Source organism: Carcharodon carcharias, chromosome 12 (genome assembly GCF_017639515.1).
Source record: "Carcharodon carcharias isolate sCarCar2 chromosome 12, sCarCar2.pri, whole genome shotgun sequence".
NCBI lineage: Eukaryota > Metazoa > Chordata > Chondrichthyes > Lamniformes > Lamnidae > Carcharodon > Carcharodon carcharias.
The window spans coordinates 55,393,041-55,410,271 of record NC_054478.1 but is presented as its reverse complement, the minus strand read 5'-3'; the positions used below and the strand labels follow the sequence as shown (position 1 = coordinate 55,410,271).

The following is a 17,231-nucleotide window of genomic DNA, read 5'->3' as shown; positions in this document are numbered from 1 at the left end:
AGCAACGAATGCAGTAGACTAAGGGGAAATGCAAGTGAAATGCTGCTTCACTTGAAAGGAGGGTTTGGGCCCTTGGACGGTGAGGCAAGAGGAAGTGAAGGGGCAGGTGTTGCATCTTTTGCGTGGGCATGGGGAGGTGCCATAGGTGGGGGTTGAGGAGTAGGGGGTGATGGAGGAATGGACCAGGGTGTCCTGGAGGGAGCGATCCCTACGGACTGCCGCCAGGGGTGTGAAGGGAAGATGTGTTTGGTGGTGGCATCATGCTGGAGTTGGTGGAAATGGTGGAGGATGATCCTTTGAATGCAGAGGCTGGTGGGGTGATAAGTGAGGAAAGGGGGACCCTATCATGTTTCTGGGAGGGAGGAGAAGGCATGAGGGCGGATGCATGGAAGATGGGCCAGACATGGTTGAGGGCCCTGCCAACGACCATGGGTGGAAAACCTCGGTTAAGAAAGGAGGAGGACATGTCAGAGGAACTGTTTTTGAAGTTAGCATCATCAGAACAGATGCGACAGAGGCGAAGGAACTGAGAGAATGAGATGGAGTCCTTACAGGAAGTGGGATGTGAGGAGTTGTAGTCGAGGTAGCTGTGGCAGTCGGTAGGCTTGTAATGGATATTGGTGGACAGTCTATCACCAGAAATTGAGACAGAGAGGTCAAGGAAGGGAAGGGAAGTGTTAGAGATGGACCATGTGAAAATGATGGAGGGGTGGAGATTGGAAGCAAAATTAATAAATTTTTCCAGGTCCCGACAAGAGCATGAAGCAGCACCGAAGTAATCATTGATATACCAGAGAAAGAGTTGTGGGGGGGGGGCCGGAGTGGGACTGGAACAAGGAATGTTCCACATACCCCATAAAGAGACAGGGCCCCCTACGTCGATGATTACTTCGGTGCTGCTTTATGCTGTCGTCGGGACCTGGAAAAATTTGTTAATTTTGCTTCCAATCTCCACCCCTCCATCATTTTCACATGGTCCACCTCTGACACTTCCCTTCCCTTCCTTGACCTCTCTGTCTGAATTTCTGGTGATAGACTGTCCACCAATATCCATTACAAGCCTACTGACTCCCACAGCTACCTCGACTACAGCTCCTCACACCCCACTTCCTGTAAGGACGCCATCTCATTCTGTCAGTTCCTTCGCCTCCGTCGCATCTGTTCTGATGATGCTACCTTCAAAAACAGTTCCTCTGACATGTCCTCCTTCCTTAACCAAGGTTTTCCACCCACGGTCGTTGGCAGGGCCTTCAACCGTGTCCAGCCCATCCGCCCTCACGCCTTCTCCCTCCCAGAAACATGATAGGGTCCCCCTTGTCCTCACTTATCACCACACCAGGCTCCGCATTCAAAGGATCATCCTCCGCCATTTCTGCCAACTCCAGCATGATGCCACCACCAAACACATCTTCCCTTCACCCCCCCGGTGGCATTCCGTAGGGATCGCTCCCTCCGGGACACCCTGGTCCATTCCTCCATCGCCCCCTACTCCTCAACCCCCACCTATGGCACCTCCCCATGCCCACGCAAAAGATGCAACACCTGCCCCTTCACTTCCTCTCTCCTCACCGTCCAAGGGCCCAAACACTCCTTTCAAGTGAAGCAGCATTTCATTTGCAACTTAGTCTACTGCATTCGTTGCTCCCAATGCAGTCTCCTCTACATTGGAGAGACCAAACGTAAACCGGTCGACCGCTTTGCAGAACACCTGCGGTCTGTCCGCAAGAAAGACCCAAACGTCCCTGTCGCTTGCCGTTTTAACACTCCACCCTGCTCTCTTGCCTACATGTCTGTCCTTGGCTTGCTGCATTGTTCCGGTGAAGCCCAATGCAAACTGGAGGAACAGCACCTCATCTTCCGACTAGGCACTTTACAGCCTTCCGGACTGAATATTGAATTCAACAACTTTAGATCTGAAGTCCCTCCTCCATCCCCACCCCCTTTCCGTTTCTTCCCTTCCTTTTGTTTTTTCCAATAATTTATATAGATTTTTCTTTTCCCACCTATTTCCATTATTTTTCAATCTATATATTTTATGCCCTGTTAGCCTTTCCATCCCACCCCCAATAGAGCTGTACCTTGAGTGTCCTGCCATCCATTCTTAATTAGCACATTCGTTTAGATATCACCACCTTCAACACCTCTTTGTTCTTCTGTCTGTGACATCTTTTGATTATATGCTCCTATCACTGCTTGCTTGTCCCTATAGCCACATCCCACACCCCCCACTTCTCTCCCCCCACCCCCACCTTAACCAACTTATATTTCACTCCTCTCCGAATATTCACTCAGTTCTGTTGAAGGGTCATGAGGACTCAAAACATCAACTCTTCTTCTCCGCCAATGCTGCCAGACCTGAGTTTTTCCAGGTAATTCTATTTTTGAGATAGATAATTTATCTCTTCCACCTCCAATGGAGGGCCAGCCACTTGCGTGTAGCTTGGTCCTCGTTCTTAACCCAGTTTCAGCTGAAAATTTATGGATGGCAGATCTTTATAAGGCAGTGTGCAAAAAATATCTCTGCTTCAGATCTTTTAAATTTACCATGAATGCTTTGTAAATTACTTTCCTAAAGGGTTACTTGAACCGGTCAAATTTTTTCTTACTGTTTATACTGCATGTTGTCCAAACCTGCTTGAAACTGTCCAGAACACAATGATGTGTGAACCTCAAGTTTAATAGTCTAGCGTGTACAGACTGTAATTTCATTAAATAAGCATTCATGTTTCTAAATGAAACTATGGCTAGAATTCCCCCCTTCCTCTAGAAGCAGGCTGGCAGAGAGGGCATTGGGTGACATGGTGGCAGGGGCTGTTGTGCCTGACATTTATCCACCTCTGGTATTTTGCTACCAGCGGAGGAGGCGTCAGGTGCCCTGTCCACCCTTGAGACAATTGAAGCCCTTAAATAGTCAATTGAGGGCCACTTAAGGACAAAACCTCCCAGGGGTGAGGATTGACCATGTAATGTTACAAGACTGCCAGGTAAGCCCTGACTGCCTTGAGATGGGAACCTTGCTGTTTGGGCATCCTGTGCCCAATGGAGGACCCACCCAATGGTCCTTCCTGCCCCCACTTTGTTTCCTCCCCCACCACTCGATTGGCGACTGGGCCCCCGTTCACTGTCCGGCTCCAGTGACGATCGTCATTGGGAACTGGCTGCAGTCGTAGCATGGATCACTCTTCCTTCCCAGGTAGGGGTGGAAATCTCGTCCTGAGCCAACTACCAGCTGTAAAATTAAATCGGTTTCCTGTCTGAGGTGCTCACGCCTGACTTTATGGCTGTGGGGCAGGGCCACCCTCTTCATGTAAAATTCCAGCCTATGTTTTGTTCAACACTTTTCATACTTTCACACACACTAGCAGAGGCCTGACAATTTAATAATCATGTAATTGGATGCATAGGTGTAAACATGACTGGGAAGTCAATTTTAATTTCTTGAGCTAGAATACTTATCAAATATGCTCCACCAGCTTAGACGTGAATCTGTTGGGGATGGAAAGCTCTGGGATTTGCACCTACACTCATTTCTGAGAATTAGTAATAAATCAGTGATCTACAATGTATTTTAAATACTTTTAATAAATCCTCCAAGATGCCCATATCAGCATTCGTTGCTTTATTTGCAGTATGAATTGTAGAATGTTAGTGTAAAGCAAGAATTCCCACAGCAATCAGTTAAAAAAAAATGAAAACTGAGTGAAAATACCTGACAGCAATTTAATTGTTGTATTTAAAATCTCTCATTGTCTATTATTCAATATTCCTGTCAAAAGTATCAAACATACAATACTTTTGGATCTGAATTTTTCCTCCAGGTCACATGAAAGAGAAGCCACTTTTAAGGAGGGAATTTAAAAAGGAGTTCTTATTAAACTGAACTTCTTCAAGTAAGGCACTTGGAGAGAGGTTCATACTACTAGGCCCAATACCTAAAATATTTGCATTGTGCTTGTCACCTCTGCTCCTGAGACTACCACACCCTCTAGTCTTGTTGGCAGTAGCTGAGACACGAGGTGAAATAAATTGTCTTCCTCCCCATTATAATTTATACAATGAGGTCAAGGAGTGGCCAGCCATTGTCCTTGCTACATGCTTGTAGAGGAAGGTTGCTGGCATGGTATTGGATCTCCCCCGTCTCATTTCATATGGTATATTTGTGTGGTACATTGAAGGAAAACCCGATCCTTTGCTAATTAACATAATTCAGGTTAAGGCAGTTTAACCATGCAATTGTAACTTCCTTGCTATGTAGATATCCATATTAGCTAAATACTGAATTATTAAAGTGATCAAATGTTTTTTTTTAAACAAATATCAACAGTATAGGCAATAGCCAACAGAGGCATTAAACTCTCATTTTGAAGTCGGAGATATGTCATTTCAATCTAGAAGGAAAACAACTTTAATCAGCTACTGTATGATAATTAAATCAATTTCAGTTGGAATACATAATATGGTTGTGTTTAATTACTAAAGTCTTTGTTGAATAAGAGGTAAACTAGAATTAATGTTTCTCACTCCCCCCTCTACTCCATGACCATTGATTACGTTTTGAAATTAAATTGTGAATATAGTTTAATTATTTTTTTAAATGTACACAAGAGGTACGCAGATGTTGTACAAAAACCAATAGACCACAAATCTGTATCCCGATAGAACATTTCATGTATACACGTTTATAATTTTTCATAGCATACACATTTTAATCCAATTACAAAGTGTAATAAATGTATTAAGTTGCAGTGTACATAATGTAAACAAAAATCTTTACATTTAATCTTGCAGAATACAAACTTCAGACACTTTACAAAATAAATGTATAGGGGCCTAGATTGTCTGCTAGTCTATGCTGGTTTTATCAGTGCAACCTGGCTGAAGTTGGCCAAACCGGTGCAAAAGATTTCAGAATTTTTGTGAAGTGTAAATCAAAATTCAGACCTTCCATGCTGGTTTCAAAAGTATTCTGCCTCTCCAACATAGCTGTTCATATCTCCAGTCGAAATAATGCGGAAGGCAAGCTTCTGCCAATTGTGCCTATTTGCAGCTATTTGAGAAGGCTCTTCAAATTGAGTTTTTCTTTTGGCAAACAGGCACATTTTAGAAGTTTACATGTTAAGAAATAATTAATTTAAAAAGAAACTGACTAGTGTACTCCAAGGAAACATGTTAATGGTTGTATAGTTTTTGGAAGTAGTTTCCAGGGCTTTAACATCTATTTACTCACAGATAAGAGCCTTAGACACCATGTGTTTCTTTTTTGTGATAAATACATTTTTGACTATTTTAAAAAAGGAATCTACTGTGACTCAAATACAATTAATATCTTTTCATGTAAAGAGAAAAAAATGATTGCACTGACCATACGTGCTGGTTCACACAAGGTTTTATATTTGTGATTAGGCAGATGAGTTTGGGTGAAACTTAAACCATAACTTCATTTTTGTAAATTGCAGTTTCCCAATTGTGCCCTAAACCAAAACTCTCTACTCAAGTGTGGTTTAAACAACAGATATACTTAGAATTCTTTACATCCCTATGTTTGGTGATGGTTGGCTCCAGGCATTATTTAGGTCGTACCAGCACTAGAATATATTGAACACTGTACAGCTGTTCTAATTAACACAATGCCATGATTTACATTAGACTCAACATTAAATATCTTGTGGTGTAATTGTCAACTTTACATTATCTAATTCTGTATACCGTATACCTGCATAACCTAATTACAAACATTATAGTCAGTTAAGGATACACTAAGGTGGGCTGTTCCTAGTTTGACAAAGTGCAATACTTAGAGGAAGAGAGTGCTATGCAAGACATATAAAAGTTTACAGTAAGCACTGTTTTCCTAAATGGGTGTAATCACAATATGTGACTTCTTATTGATTTAGGATCTATAGTCTTATGGGTACACCATTTGAATATCAACAGAAGCAGAAGCCTTCACAACTACTTATTGATCTAGATACTAATCAGTATATTTCTTCTATATTATTTTGTATCCTGAAAATTCTTCTTTCAGCATTTGGAATGAAACTCTTGTTTTCTTGCTCAAGAAACAGCCACAGTATCAATCCATCTCAAAACTATTCAATAAATGACAAAGCCTTTATATCGCTACCCATGCAGATAATGAATAAAATACTAACAATTATCTTGTTATATAAAGCATAAACACAAAGTAAACAATCATTGTTTCTGTATATTTAAGAGCAGACAACTATTCTGCAGCAATCATCCCTATCTCTTTCTTATAAATTTTAAAAGCGCTATAGAATTAGAATTAGTGCTTCAATTTATTTGTAGAAATTGAAAATTCTCACAAATGGCAGTTGCAAAGGTAGTACTCAAACTATGCTGGTGTTCTCTACATTGAAATCTGAAAAGTCACTAACGTCACCAGCTTCATGGAACTTCACTTGGCGATTAACTTCCCAGCCACGTCTGATCTGTGTCAGTTTGCGATTCACAAAGGGAAGGAATAGGTACACTTTGGCCAGAAGGACTATGCAAGGCACGATGAGAGCAATTGTGAATGTAGGTGGCAGGTAGAATTTGTATTGGGCTGATTCGAAGGCTTTACACCATCCAAATGTTAGTGTGTGTAGAGTGCTGATCACCAGTGCAGCGTATCCAAGCCTGGACTGAAAAACAATAACTTCAAGGTTCACATAATTGATTGTGTCTCAATTTCTAAGTTTTACATTTTTATTCATATGCATCTGTAAAGGGTTTAATGTACATCAGCTATCAAACTTTTTATACCATATTCTTTTAGTATACATTCCTAATACTGGTAGATTTATGTATTCTGTTTTGTATCTTATGTTGGCATTACATGCATGGATATTGCTTTGTTTCTTTCCCACATCCTAATCCACCAATCTCAATGTACTTCTGAAATGTCTCAATGATAACGATAGGATAAAAGACAGTAATTTTTAAATTTTGATGTTTGAATAACTTTCACATTTTGATTTTGTCATTCATAAAATATGTAAAAACTATAAGTAAATTACATTAGTAAAGTACAACTGTGAAATTGTGTTCAGCTGTACAGAACTTGGAGGCATTGAGTTAAGATCAGTAAATACGATCTGGAATGCACTTCCTGAAAGGTGGAGGGGATAGATTTAATTGTGACTTTTGAGAGGAAATGAAGGAGGGGAATGGGACTAGCTAAATTGCTCTGGCAAAGAGCCAGCATGGGCCAAATTACCACCTTTTGTGCTATTATTTCCAAGATTAGCGTACCTAATCTTGGAAATAATAGCACAAAAGGTGGTAATTCAGTTCACTTGCTATTACTGAGCCAAAGCTGACATCTTAAAGAGAACAGAGTAGGGATTAAGCCTGTAGCCTTTAAGGTCTTTCTGACTCACTAATATTATGCTGTACAATCCAAGGATCCAACTTTTAAAATAATTCAAAATAGTAAAATACCATCAATAAGCAAAAAAAAAGCATCATAACTCCTAAGAGTTACTTTCTGGGTGTTGGAATGTACAGTGGTGGGGTACTTCAATGTCAAAGCACCAAGAGTGGCTTGTTAGCACCACTAATGACCAATCTGGCTGAATCCTAAAGGACATTGCTGCTAGATTGGGTCTGCAGCAGGTGGTGAGGGAACCAACAGGAGGGAAAAAGCTACTTGACCTTGTCCTCACTAATTCACCTGTTGCAGATGCTTCTGTCCATGATAGTATCAGTAGAAGTGACCACAGCACAGTTCTTGGGGAGATGATGTCCCACCTTCATGTTGAGTATACTCTCCATCGTGTTGTGTATCACTACCACTGTGTTAAATGGGATAGATTTCGAACAGATCTAGCAACTCAAAACTGGGCATCCATGAAGCACCATGGGCCAGCAACAGCAGAATTCTATTCAACCACAATCTGGCAGGTGCAGCCCCCACTCTTAGCACTACCATCAAGCCAGGGGAACAACTTTGAGTGCAGAAGGGCATGCCGGGAGCAGCACTAGGCATATTTAAAAATGAGGTGTCAACTTGCTGAAGCTACAACACAGATCTACTTGCATGCCAAACAGCATAAGCATCATGTAATAGAACTTAAGTGATCCCACAAACAACAGATCAGATCTAAGCTCTGCAGTCCTACCACATCCAGTTGTGAATGTTGGTGAACAATTAAACAACTAACATGAGGAAGAGGCTTCACGTATATCCCCACCCTCGGTGATGGAGGAGCCCAGCACATCAGTTCAAACGATAAAGCTGAAGCATTTGTAACCAACTTAAGCCAAAAGTGCCAAGTGGATGATCCATCTCGACCTCCCTGGAGGCCCCCAGCATCACAGATGGCAGTCTTCAGCCAATTTGATTCACTTCATATGATATGAAGAAACAGCTGAAGTCACTGGCTCTGACAATATTCCGGCAATAGGACTAAAAATATGCTCCCGAACCAATTGCGGCCCTAGCCAAGCTGTTTCAGTACAGCTACAACACTGGCATCTGTCTGACAAATGTGGAAAATTTCCCAGATATGATGCACCACAAAAAGCAGGACAAATCCAACTCAGTCAATTACCACCCCATCAGCCTACTCTCAATCATCAGCAAGGTGTCGTCAATAGTGCAATCAAGCGACAACTTACTCTGCAATAACTAGTTTACTGACACTCAATTTGGATTCCACCAGGGCCACTCACTCATTAACCTCATTACAGCCTTGACTCAAACATGGACAAAAGAATTGAACTCCAGAGATGAGGTGAGAGTGACTACCCTGGACACCAAGGCAGCATTTGACACTGTGGGGCATGAAGGAGCCCAAGCAAAACTCGAGTCAATGAAAATCACGGGAAAAACTCTCCATTGGTTGGAGTCATAACAAGCACGAAAGAAGATTGTTGTTGGAGGTCAATCAGTTCAGTCCCAGAACGTTGCTGCGGGAGTTCCTCAGGGTAGTGTCCTAGGCCCAACCATCCTAGTTGCTTCATCAATGACCATCATAAGGTAAGGAGTGGGGATGTTCGCTGAAGATTGCACAATGTTCAGCACCATTCACAACTCCTCAGATACTGAAGCAGTCTACGTCCATATGCAGAAAGACGGACAACATTCAGCCTTGGGCTGATAAGTGACAAGTAACATTCATGCCACATAAGTGCCAATCAATGACCATCTCCAACTAAAGAGAACTTGACCATCTCCCTTTGACCTTCAATGGCATTACTGTCATTGACTCCCCACTAACAACATCCTGGGGATTCCACTGATCAGAAACTGAACTGGACCAGCTATATAAATTCTGCAGTTTCGAGAGTAGGACATAAGTTGGGAATTCTGTGGTGAGTAAATCACCACCTGACTCCCCAAGGCCTCACCATCTACTTGTCAGGAGCATGATGGAATACTCTCCACTTGCCTGGATGAGTGCAGCTCCAACAACACAAGAAGCTTGACACCATCCAGAACAAAGTAGCCCACTTGACTGGCACCTCATCCATCACCTTCAACCACTCCATCATTGAAGCACAGCGGCAGCAGTGTGTAGCAGCTACAAGATGCACTCCAGCAACTCATCAAGGCTCCATCGTCAGCGCCTTCCAAACCCGGGACCTCTACCACCTACTGGAAGAGGCCAGCAGATGCATGGGAGCACCACTACCTGCCAGTTGCCCGCCACGCCACAACACTATCCTGAGTTAGAACTATATCACTGTTCCTTCACTGTCGCTGGGTCAAAATCCTGGAACTCCCTTCCTAACAGGACTGTGGGTGTACCTACACCACATGGACTGCTGGGTTCAAGAAGATGGGTCACCACCACCTTCTCAACTTCAATTACGAATGGGCAATAAATGCAGCCCTGTCCAATGATGCCCACTTCCCATGAAATAAATTAAGAAAAAATGCACATACCGCCAATCTAACACAGCAAAATGATATGATTGACTGAATGGCCTTCTCCCTCCTGTTCTGTAAATTTTCTATAATCTATGACAAAGACCTTTTCTTGTTGTTGAATTGACAGATATTGGATTCAGAAACAATTAAAATATGTTTACTGTATACAGTAATATACAAAAAAAATCAAAGGACACATTGTTTTACATCTGAATTTCTGCCAGTTGAATTAAAAATGTGACCAGCAGGAGAGTGCTGTTCCTAATGGAAGACTGAAGGAGTACCAGCATGTGGTTGGTAAATCGGCAAAATTAACCTCAGCTTTCAAATTACAGACCAAAGTTCAAGCTTTACAATTAAATCCCACTGAAGAACTGGTGCCAATGCTTTACGTTATAAACAGCCACATTGTTGATTTTGCAAGAATCTTAACAAAAATAGATGCCCACCTCAGCAATTCTAAGAAAACTTCACTTGAAGTAATTTTAGTTCATCACTGATCAGAATACTGAGTTAGTGGAAAAAATGGCACAATTAAAAAAAATAAATTCTCTTACTTGAATAAAGCTAAATTCTCTCCAGTTCAGAGAACCTGCCACTGATGGCAGTGAGGTCACAGCAAGCAGTGAAAGCACGCCTATAGCCAGAATTCCAAAGAAAAGATAAATTTCCATCCTCCACACTTCTTCCTCTACCCAAGCATTATCTTTGTCATTTTTAATCTGATAAGATAACAGAAAAAGATCACCATATATAAATGTACCTTTAGAATAATCCGTTTTTTATCAAGCAGTTTACAGGCTACTTAACAGGAACACAATGTGATTAGTTTAATGCTTGATCATCTCCCCTTTTATCTCAATTTAGCAAGGATTGAAAACAATCTTTCAGTTTTCAGTTTTGGTGAGAAGTCCACATCCAAAACATCAACCTGCCTTTTCTTTTTACAAATGCTGACAGACTGACCTGCTGTGTATTTTTAGCATTTGCAATTTTTTTTTTATTGGAACAGTTACTGCTCACTTCAAAGTACTTCACTCTATTTGGTATGTTTTGAGATGTCAGAAATGTGAAAAGGTGCCATATAAATAAAATGCCACACAATGATGTCAATGTGTTGTTACGGAGTCTAATCAGCTATCAAATTGTTTTTAATCTGAGATCCTAGAACCACAATGTTCATTAATATTTCAAAATGGATGATTTCTTAACTGGTCGAGTAAACTGTTTCTTAGGCTGTACGTGATGTTTACTACGAGAGGAGGGAATGTAACCATTTCAGTTTGGACTCCATCACCTTATGGATGTTTTTTCTCCTCCCTCAGTGCAGCGCTTGCAATCTTTTGGGTACCAGGAACTGCATATTTGATATCCTACTGTCACCACAGCTATGTGTTGGGAGTTTACAATGTGTAAGTGGCATGGTTGAGAACAAAGATCAAAATAACCTCTCCAATCACTACATTGATTGTAAGACCCTGGAAATTTGATGCTGAATAATGATGTTTTCTAAATAGAATTCCTAATTCTTCAAAACATTTGGCAAACACTGCAATTTGGACCCCAGAACTTCATAGTAAGTCCTGTACAAAGTAAAAGGACTCCTCAGTTTTCTGTTGCTTGCAGTAAGCCACTTTAGGCAGTTTTAAGTATAAGGTAAACTTTCACCTTGTTCTAAGCATTAAGTAAACATGACATAGGAGTTAAGGGTCCTCAACGCATGATCAAATTTGAAGTGAATAAAAAAAAACTAGGAAAGTAACAAAGACAGTCAGGATTCACGGCTTTTGTCATGGTTGTGTTAATTTACATGATTTTTTAAAAATGCCACAGACAGCATTGTTAGTGCTACTTAACAGTGGTTCTTCAGAAATAAAATTTCATTCAATGTATCTGAAAACAGTAGTACTAAACCCAAACAAGTTACAACCCCAAATGTGATTGGCAGGTAGACCAATCGAGAGCAGATTCTGTAGACTCAATACAATAGTCTGAGGTGGTTAATTATTATTTGTGATGGTACATTTTCAGTATAATAGCTGCTGTTATTGTCTGTTGATTACTAATTTTATTTTTAAAATGTGAAGTATTTATATTCCAATGATTACAGCAAACTCCTTTCCAGTCAAAGAGCAATTTTTCACTTAATATATCAATGTAACTCTGGAAAACTGGAGAACACATCTCGTATATTAAATAACATACTCTAAATTTAAATAGAAAGACAGGTTAACAATCTTTGTTAATAGTATTTTAGTCCTATTGATTGTCAGTTCAAATTAGTAGATCATTTTAAGTGCACTTAAAAGTGCAACCTTGACTAAAATTTTGTGGTAATTCAAAAATTGTTCCCCTCCTCCCAACACTCTCAACCGCCCCAGGAATAGACTATTTTAGGTTTCTCCTAAACACCAGTTTTATTTAAAAACTGGGGGGGGGACACCTAATTTGGCACCATTGTAAAATGGTCATATAATTATTTGTTAATGAAACCTCCCACTTGGTGGTGTGCTTGCTGCACCATCTTTGATCTTTGCATAAGAACGAACGAACTGTTAGCAATGTTTAAAATTACAATTCTCTTACCTGGGTGTAAGCGTCATTCAGGAGATTGTAACGTGCAGATCTGCGCATAGGAAGACTGAGACTATAGACTGCATGCAAAGTAGCACAGAAAAAGCTCAACAGGCCAAGCTGTTTTCTTTGTTGAAGCCACTGATCTAACCAACGTGGAAAGCATTTATACTTGGTGCCATTGCGTAGCTGAAAAATGGCTGCAAGGACTCCTGGCAGGTAAACAAGGGATAGCATCACAAATGCAACACATGGTAGTGTGACATTAACGAGATCAATTGGGATTTTATAAAATGTGTTCTGTCCTTTCATTAAGTATGGATGAATAACCTTTCTAATAAAATTATAGATATAGAAAAATACAAATAAGGCAAGTGCTAGCAGAACAGGTATTTTCCATGAAGGAAAGAGGCGTAGTGGAAGATTCTCAATCTCTCTTGCAGATGATAATGCGCCCATATCCACAGGAATGAATCCCATATTGCGTGTCATTTCAGCCACTATACATCTAGCTTCTTGGCTGTCACTGCAGATCAGCACCTGTAGGAGAATAGGGTATCTTATTTTTCCAACTTAATTAATTCAGATCAGGAAAAGTGGTGTCCTTCTAAAGTTTAAAATTATGCGCATGAAGTTAGACTGTTTAAAAAGTATCACTTTTTCATCAAGGAATTAGCTTTAGAGAATCATTCAATGGTCTCCTCCTGTGCCATAATTATTCAGCTAAAATCTATGCCTGCTCTCTGCAACAGCAATTTAACTCCTTCCACTCACCAGTCCTTTCCTCACAGCACTGCAATTTTTTTCCTTCAGGCGCTTATCCAATTCTCATTTGAATGCCACAATAGAATCTTCCTCACCCACTCTTCAGGCAATGTATTCCCGATTCTAACCACATGCTACGTAAAAAATCTTTACCTCATGTTGCCATTGGTTCTTTTGTCATTCACTTTATAATGTCCTCTAGTTTTTGACCATTCTGCTAATGGGAATGGCTTCTCTCTATCTACTGTCCAGACCCTTCATGGTTTTGAACATCTCTAACAAATATAACCTCAAGCATTTCTTCAAGAACAACACCAGTTTCTCCAATCTATCCATGTAAAAAAAAAATCCCTCATCCCTGGAACTATTCTTGTAAATTTTTTCTACACCCTTTCCAATGCCACCACATCCTTCCCAAAGTGGTGTCTAGAACTGGGACCGGGTTTTACCAGGTGCTGTGGTCCTCACCTGCCAGCCTAAATGTCAGTTTGGAGCCCACCCCCAGAAGAAGAACGACTGCCCCACTGTCATTTAATTGTCATCAATGGCCATTAATGGGCTGGAGATAGGGTTCCTGCCCCCTCAGGGACAGGAAGTCCCACCTCAATGGGCTGGCAGCTCTGTGGTCCCAGTAGTGGCAGGCAGGAATGGTGACCACAAGTGCAACTACAGGCAGTCGCCAATGGAGATAATTATTGGAGCCAGACACTATGGGCAGGATTTTATGAATCGGCAAGCGGGGACGGGACCTGCTCGCCGACGCATAAAATGACGCGCGGTCGTCACCGTACCTCATTTAAATTTTCAGGAAGGCGGGGGCTCAGTGAAATAAGCTGCACATCTGCCAACCTGTCAATGGCCATTTAAGGCCATTAACAGAGTCAATTATTTAATTAAAGGACCTGCCCGTCCAACCTTAACGTTGGCGGGCAGGCCAGGAGTCCCGGCGCAAACTGGAAAAAGCATGAAACCTCATCCGCAGGCGGGATGAGGTTTCATGTTAACTTTTTAAAAAATTTAATAAAGTCTTTGTTAAAATTATGGACATGTCCCAACTCAAGTGACATTGTCACATGAGGGGACATGTTTGGGAAATTTTACTTTTCTATTTTTAGGTTTTGTACATTTTGAACTGATCTCCCTGAGGCTGCACTTAGCTTCATGGTGGTGTGAGATGTCCCTGTGCCTGGGGGAGAGAGGAGGGGGACACCACCATGTCCCCGTCCCCTCTCCCCAGTGTGCATGAGCGAGAGAGTGCACTCTTGATTTTGGAATCCCCCTGCATAGAGAGCACATAGCGCTTCTGTGGGGGGGGGGGAATTCAGCCTTATAAGTGGGGCATTCCATCAGGACCTGACCACCTGACCTTGGGAGAGGGGAGATGGGAGTGTGGGGCCTGGTTTGAGAGGACACGGGTGTAGGTAAAGAGGGAGGAGGCATGGGGACCTGCAAAGTAGTCTCGCCCCTCTCCTTACCGCCCCGACTTTGCCAATCACCTGCCCATGCAGCTAAAGCTGCCAGGTTTTCCACATGGTGTGGACCTCCACTGCTGCAGGTAAAATAGAGGTGGAAGCACAGGAAGCGCTAAAGTGGATGTTAATTGGTCACTTAAGAGCCTGAATAGGCCCAAGGGTAGGCAGGCTGCCCAACACTGCCCTCTGTGGGGTGGGCAGGTAGGTGGATGAAGGTGAAGTGCTGGATTTTATGAGCAGATGGGGCACTTTCTCAACTTGCTTTGTCAACTTCAATAATTTGTGCACATATACCCCCAGAGCTCTGATCTGTTCCTGCAGCAACTTTAGAATTGTCCCTATTATATTACTTGAAAATTGCTGACAACCAATTTAAGACTAACAGTCATGCTCACAGTGTGGCTCACTTACGCATGCTAGAAACTTTTATAAATTCACAGTGCCCTGTCTTTTGCAGACAGAAGGAGCATGTCTATGCATTGTAGCTTTTTCAACTCAACAAAAACTTGGCAGACAGCAATTCCCTTTGGCTCATCTCTCATGGGTTCATTTCCCATTGCAATTCCTTGACCAGAGTTCACCTGCATGATTTGAATTTAAACAAAAGCTTGGCATTTAACTGTTCCCTGGTCCAATCAGCACTCTCTTCTCATGAAATATAACTTATTGTTCTCTTTACGATTAGTATTCTTGCAAATCTGTCTTGATGAGTACAAGACAAACAGCTTTGACAGCATGTCTCTTTTTATCAGCAATACTCAAGCTCCTTCATTTTATATTGCCTTTTCTTCTTTCTTCTTACCAAAATGTATCAGTTTGCACTTCTCTGCAGTATGCAGAATTCTGTAGCAGACCAGAGGAAACTTTTATACCCATGAAAGGAACTCACGTCTTGCATTATTTAACAATCTCACTCTGGTGAACTTTACTGTGGAGTAAAGTCATGTCCCAATTCCAGATTTCCAATTTTGCTTCAGTACAAAGTAGAAACTGCTTTGAATCAATGCTAAAGTTCCAGTATAAATGCATGATGCTTGGGATCTAAAAATGTAGATCTCTTCTAGAGGGTGTATTGCAGACATGACCATAATCACCACCATATATGAATTGTGCTGAACTTCACATGAATGTTGAATGTAAATCTTTCAATTCACCTCAGATTAGATTAATTTTGAAAGGGGCTGCATGAAATGACTGAGTACTGTAGATTGCAGCATATAGGTCAACCTTTGAAGCTTCAAAATTCTTTCCAAAAACAGGAGTTGATTTATATGCTGACTATAAAATGTGTCAAGCCAAGCCGTAAAGAAGAATGTAAATGTTTGGTCTTGCCTTTATTGGGAGGCACTTTAATGCACAAATGACTCCATCATAATCATAACAAAGGAATTACTTTGCACCATTTTATTTATGATACTCACCTGTTTATTTCCATCTCTTGCACCAAATTGCAAAGCCCAGGCTGAGATGACGTTAAATGCTTTCACAACTGTGCACCCTGGGAACAGAGAGGCAAGGTGTTCAGCATTTGATTCGTCATATACATTCAGTTGCATGTTGTTACTGACATCCACCAAAATCTTCCCAGTCAGTACATCTCTTAGTTCACTCAATGTGCTGTAATGTTCACGGTACACTGCTATAAAGATAATGTTGACCTTGCTTATGGCTTCCCGTTGACTGGTAACTTCATTTGCAGTGGGAAACAAAGATGCAGTGCGTTTAGGATGCCGACTTCCTACAATCACGCTATAACCAGAACAGACCAGACGTGCAGCCAAAGAGCGAGCAAAATCTCCAGTTCCCAGAATGCCAACAGTTATTTTCTGGAGGTCATATTGATGAATTTCACTCTCCTTTCCCAAGAGCGGTTTTGCCATTTCTTTTTTAGCCATTCTTTATAGCTGAAAGAGAGGGGAACATGTTATTTTCTGTGGACAACCCACTATTGCAATAAATCAACACTAATCTCCAGTAGTTTGTGATGGGCGCATCAGTCTTACTGTGAGTTACATGACTCAGTCAGTTTAACTCTCAGAACAAGAATTTGCATTTATACAGCCCCTTTAACATAGTCAATATCCCAAGACACTTCATAGAAACATTATGAAATAAAATTTGACATCATGTCACATGATTAGGCTTAATTATTAGGAGAACCAGCGCTAATGTGTACATACATACAAACATATAGGTTAGGAGCAGTAACTTTAACACCACATTCCCATCTACGCCTGATTTGATTTTTGTTTGATTTTGCTGCATGTTTCAATAAAATCCAAATCTTGATTGACTAGCAGAAAATGGCCAGTAAAAAAAACATATCAATTGAAAAGGGCAAAACATTTCTTGGGTACGCATTACAATTTGCATTTATGTAGCATCTTTAATGTAATAAAATGTCCAAAGATGTTTCACAGGAGTATTATCAAGCAAAATTTGACACTGAGCCACATATGGCAATATTCGGACAGCTTGGGGAAAGAGAGAGGCCTCTAATAATGGAGCGATTAAACTAGGGGATGTGCAAGAAGTCAGAA

At 41.2% G+C, this 17,231-nt stretch overlaps 1 protein-coding gene across 9 annotated transcripts in view; it reads right to left on the bottom strand.

Moving 5' to 3' along the window:
• Positions 1–4,560: 4,560 nt before the first annotated feature.
• The window catches only part of LOC121284747 (metalloreductase STEAP3-like), a 52,767-nt gene continuing 40,096 nt past the window's right edge, over positions 4,561–17,231 (bottom strand). For 8 of the 9 annotated variants that reach the window (XM_041200300.1, XM_041200303.1, XM_041200302.1 and 5 more), the window contains 4 exons: positions 16,113–16,595; positions 12,467–12,994; positions 10,438–10,602; positions 4,561–6,647 (listed from right to left, as the gene is read on the bottom strand). In XM_041200300.1, the coding sequence (XP_041056234.1) occupies positions 6,351–6,647; positions 10,438–10,602; positions 12,467–12,994; positions 16,113–16,586 (1,464 nt within the window). In that variant the 5' untranslated portion in view covers positions 16,587–16,595 and the 3' untranslated portion in view covers positions 4,561–6,350. Of the gene's footprint in view, positions 6,662–10,437; positions 10,603–12,466; positions 12,995–16,112; positions 16,596–17,231 lie in introns of all 9 variants that reach the window. The other variant, XM_041200307.1, reaches the window with a different exon arrangement.